Below are 5,167 nucleotides of genomic sequence, written 5' to 3'. Positions count from 1 at the left end.
ATAATAATGTACTAATACTGGTTCATCAAATGTAATAAAGGTACCACATCAATGGAAGATATTAATAATAGAGGAATATATGGGAACTCTGTATTATCTGCTCAATTTCTTGTAAAATCAAAACTGGTCTAAAAAATAGTCTATTAATTAAAAAAAAAAAAAGCTATCACACCCTACTCTTAGGTCAGAAAGAAAGTCAAAGCTAAGAAAATCAGACTATGTAAAAAGTACCAAGAATAAAAGCATTACATTAGTATATTAGTTTACACTTAAAGGAGAGCTTAGGGGAAATTTGGTAGACATAAATATATCCTCCTATATAATAAAAGGCTAATATGCAAATTGACTGAACAGTGGAATGACTGGTTGCTATGATGCGCACTGACCACCAGGGGGCAGACTCTCAATGCAGGAGCTGCCCCCTGGTGGTCAGTGCACTCCCACAGGGGGAGCGCTGCTCAGCCAGAATCCCTGAGCCGGGCTCACGGCTGGCGAGCACAGTGGCAGTAGTGGGAGAGGATGTCCGACTGCCAGCTTAGGCCCGCTCTCAGTCAGACATCCCCCGAGGGCTCCCGGACTGCGCAGGCCAGGCTGAGGGATCACCCCTGAATGCACGAATTTCATGCACTGGGCCTCTAGTATAGTAATAAATAAGAATTAGAAAAAGAATAGTTTAAAGAAAGCAGAAGGAAAAAATTAGTAAATCCCAAAGGAGAAACTAAAGAATCAGAAAATAGAAAAATCCTGGAATTAATAAGTATGAATTCAAGAACTAGTTCTTTGAAAAAACAAGACAAAACAAACAAAAAGAACAAATAGTAAAGGAATAAATTGCTAGTTAATAGAGGAAACTGGCTAGCTGAGGAAGGGTGTGTATGAGATTTACTTAAAAAAAGTAAAACTCACCCGGCTGGCGTGGCTCAGTGGTTGCACCAGGAGGTCAGGGTTCGATTCCCAGTCAGGGCACATGCCCAGATTGTGGGCTCGACCCCCAATGTGGGGTGTGCAGAAGGCAGCCAATCAATGATTCTCTCTCATCATTGAGGCTTTTATCTCTCCCTCTCCCTTCCTGTCTGAAATCAATAAAAACATTTTTAAAATAAGTAATTTATTATTAAATATTCCAGACATACCAAAAGGCACATCTGTGAAACCACCACCAACCTAAAGAAGAAAACATTACCAAAGCATTTTAAGCCCCTGTGCACTTTTTGATTAAATCTCTCCAGTTCACCACTATCTTTAAATTATAGCGTTTACCATCCTGATGCATTTCTTTATAATTTTATAACATATATGCCCCTAGAAAGTTATATTATTTTGCATGCTTTAAATTATACAGTACATATTCAACCTCTTTTACCCTGTTTTTTTTTTTTTTAGATTATTCACGTTTTTAGATATGGCATTAGTTCATTTTTCCATTGATTTTTAGAGAGAGTGGAAGGAGAGGGATAGGGAGAGAGAGAAACATCGATGTAAGAAACATCCCTTCCGTTGTCTTCCTTAGGAGCCCCGACCAGGGATCCAACCTGAAACCCAGGTATGTGCCCTGACCTGGAATCGAACCTGCAACCTTTCTGTGCACAGGACCACGCTCACGCTCAACCAACCTAGCAACCAACCTAGCCACTCCAGCCCTGCCGTTATGCCATCTATGGAATATTACTTCAATTAATTCTCCCAAAGTCTGTGGGTTAGGTAATATTCACATTTTGCTGATGAGAAAAAAAAAACACCCAACCTCTTCGTTGTGAGTCGTTATTCTTCACTGATTGCCGCGTTTTCCTGCCAGCCCTGGGTATCCAGAGTCGGAAACATTCCCCTCGGGCGCCGTGGCGAGGTAACGCGAGACAACGACAGGATTTGGACCACGGGAGCCACCGTACCCGCCTCTCCCCTCTCAGCCTTTCTCCGCCGCGCTGGAGAAGGCGGGGCCAGCGACTTCCGGCAGCACCGCGCTGCGGGATAGGCCGAGGTTTGCGGCGCTAGCACTTCGGACACCGGAAGTCCTGCAGTCTCTCCCTCTCCAGAGCCGCCGTCGCCGCCGAGGTTATAGGGCTGCCCCGGAAGTCCTCCGCGCGCCTCCCGTCCGCAGCAAACATGGCGGTGGACTCGGCGATGGAACTGCTATTTTTAGATACTTTTAAACACCCCAGCGCGGAGGTAAGACTTCGCGTCTTGATTCCGACTCTGCTTCTCGACTGTGGGACGCTTACAAAAAACGCTTAGGCATGCCTCGACTTTCCGTCCTGCCGGAGGCCTTAAATCCCACACGTACACACCCCCTCCCCCCAGCTGGGTGTGGGCACCACGTCTGCGGGAGGGCATCGCTGGCCAGGACATTCCTCTGCGTTATCTTAGGCTCCTGCCTCTTTGGTTGAGTTGGCTGTTCTGCTTGCTTTGCTCCTTTGATCCCTTTCCCCCCGTCAACGTTGGGCCTTGGGAATACCTTGGTTCTCAGGTTCAGCTCAGGCGGTGGTTGGGAGGGTCTCAGACTGCCCGCGTTTGACAGCTGTTCCGGAGACCGAGCAGGTCACGATGGCTTCGTGATCCCCAAATCCCTCCTCCCAGGTCCCTTTCCTAACGGGACTTGGGCTGCCCAGGTGTGACGCTCGTTCGGTCTAGGCTTCGCCCATTAGGACATGACATATGTGCACGGATCGGCTTTTGCGTGGAGGCTGCCCGCGAGGAGGGGATATTCAGATAATTGTAGTCCAGCTAGTGTAGTCGTTTTGAGAGGCGAAGGTGGGGGATTGTGGCGTAATCTTTTCGAAATGAACTGAACATTAGGAACGAACATTACTCACTTATAAAATAGACTTAATAATAGTGCCTGCCACATAAAGCTTAATCATATATCAAAAATGATTTAGATATTAAAGAGGTTGACACGTACAAGGTACATAGCAAATGCTCGGTAAAACTTAGCCAGTGTTAATATTACCCCTGTGACTAGTGCTATTGTTATAATCATTGCTTTATTATTATTATTATTACTGTTAACTGTTCACGTTCTCTATTTCTCAATATGATCATCTGAGGTGGGTGGACATTAAATCCATAAACAACTGTAAATGTACTTTTGCGCCACCTGTGCAGTGGTTCTCAACCTGTGGGTCGCGACCCCTTTGGCGGTCGAACGACCCTTTCACAGGGGTCGCCTAAGACCATCCTGCATATCAGGTATTTACATTACGATTCATAACAGTAGCAACATTACAGTTATGAAGTAGCAACAAAAATAATTTTATGGTTGGGTCACAACATGAGGAACTGTATTTAAAGGGCCAGAAGGTTGAGAATCACTGGTTAGGGCAGTGATGGCGAACCTTTTGAGCTCGGCGTGTCAGCATTTTGAAAAACCCTAACTTAACTCTGGTGCCGTGTCACATATAGAAATTTTTTGATATTTGCAACCATAGTAAAACAAAGATTTATATTTTTGATATTTATTTTATATATTTAAATGCCATTTAACAAAGAAAAATCAACCAAAAAAATGAGTTCGCGTGTCATAGGTTCGCCATCACTGGGTTAGGGCAACATAGAAGAGCAGGAGAGTGTCAGTTCTTAGCCTGTTTTGGAAAAAGTATGGGAGCAGGGAGATCAACGTCCTGATTTCGTCAAGACTGACTTAGAAACCAGAAGGGAACTTGGCATAGCACCGCTGTGTTGTGTACACACAACTGTGGGACATTATTAAACATCTAACATGGGGGGGGGGAGAATGAACATTAAGTCCATAGAGAAATTTTAAAAAACCTCGGAACCCACATTTTCTTTCAGTGTAAACATAATCATTTTAGAGAACTGTTCTTTCTTTGAAGATAGTGATTATAGTGGGTAGTGGTTGTATCTTCATGCGTTACTTGACAAAATAAAAACTCAACAACGTTGGCTTTCTAATTATGTTAACAAGTGGTTTATGGCTCTGTAAAAAAAGTTTGGAAACTTTAGCATGTTTTACTAACAATGAATTCATTTGTGGTCCCTCATTTCATATGGGTTAGTTAGCTCTGTTCAGTGATTATACTTTTCTGACTAATTACAGCGAGGCTTTAGAAAACTCATCATGGAGGCAGTAGAGTTGGATCAGAACAAACCTATTATGTGTACAGAAGTAGAGAACAGTTAAAAAGGAAAGAAACAAGCATGATGAATTAGTGTAGGAAAATTGGCGCTCACCACTTACATATTTAAGAAGCTCATGTTTCTTTGTTTTTAGACAAACATTGAGGACCAGGAAAGGATAGGAACAGTTGTGTGGTATTAAATACCTTCTTCTGGCAATGATTGGGAAAGGCTTAGTAGAGATCATATTTGATCTGAGTCTTGAAGAAGTAGATTTGTGGGGGGAGATATGGAATATTGAGATGTTTGTTCTTAAGATGTTTATAACTTAAGTATTGGAGATTAGGTCCACAACATTATAACTCAAGTTAGAATCTTACGATTGCATGAAGAGACAGAGTGGGAATTCCTTGGGGTTTATCACCTTTATTTCCAAAATGCCCATCGCTTGCTGACATATTAGGACCTTAATATTTTTTAGCTCCCTTTGTTGGTTCAAATAAAGGCTATGTGATTTTAGAGGTGGGAGAGATCACTCTTCATTTGAGATTATCAGGGAAGAATTCACCAAGGCAGTCGGCGTATGAACTTGGTCTTGGGTGAAAGATCTATTCCACAATTGTAGACAGGAGGGCATTCTGGAGTAGTTACTCTTCCATAGTGTATGCGGAAAGGAGCAGTACCCAGTGACACCCGAATGACAGTTCTAAGCCAGATCACAGAAGTTGTTGAATGCTCAGCAAAGGAGTGTAAACTTTATTTTGTAGGAAATGGGTAGCTTTTAAGCAGGTAAATTATATGATTAGTAAAACATATTAGGTAGGTTAATCTATCAGTAATATTTAAAATGGTTCAGAAATATTTAGAGGGGACAAATCATGATGAAAAGATTAGAGGAGTAGTGAAAGCTGGAGTTAGCAAATGGGCAGTAATCATTGTTAGCTTTTTTAAAAAAATGTTTTTATTGATTTTTAGATAGGAAGGAAGGGAGAGGGGGAGAGAGAGAGAAACATCAATGATGAGAGAGAATCATTGATTGGCTGTCTACTGCACACTCCCCACTGGGGACTGAGCCTGCAACCTAGGCATGTGC

At 42.7% G+C, this 5,167-nt stretch overlaps 1 protein-coding gene across 3 annotated transcripts in view; it reads left to right on the top strand.

Annotated features, from left to right (window-relative positions):
* Window positions 1-2,027: 2,027 nt before the first annotated feature.
* Window positions 2,028-5,167, top strand: part of KIAA1429 (KIAA1429 ortholog) — a 48,274-nt gene continuing 45,134 nt past the window's right edge. For all 3 annotated transcript variants that reach the window (XM_014550240.1, XM_014550241.1, XM_014550242.1), the window contains exon 1: window positions 2,028-2,166. In XM_014550240.1, the coding sequence (XP_014405726.1) occupies window positions 2,104-2,166 (63 nt within the window). In that variant the 5' untranslated portion in view covers window positions 2,028-2,103. The remainder of the gene's footprint in view (window positions 2,167-5,167) is intronic.

The sequence above is a fragment of the Myotis brandtii genome, unplaced genomic scaffold (genome assembly GCF_000412655.1).
Source record: "Myotis brandtii unplaced genomic scaffold, ASM41265v1 scaffold59, whole genome shotgun sequence".
Taxonomy (NCBI): Eukaryota; Metazoa; Chordata; class Mammalia; order Chiroptera; family Vespertilionidae; genus Myotis; species Myotis brandtii.
The sequence above is the reverse complement of the archived record's forward strand: the minus strand, read 5'-3'. Positions and strand labels throughout refer to the sequence as shown.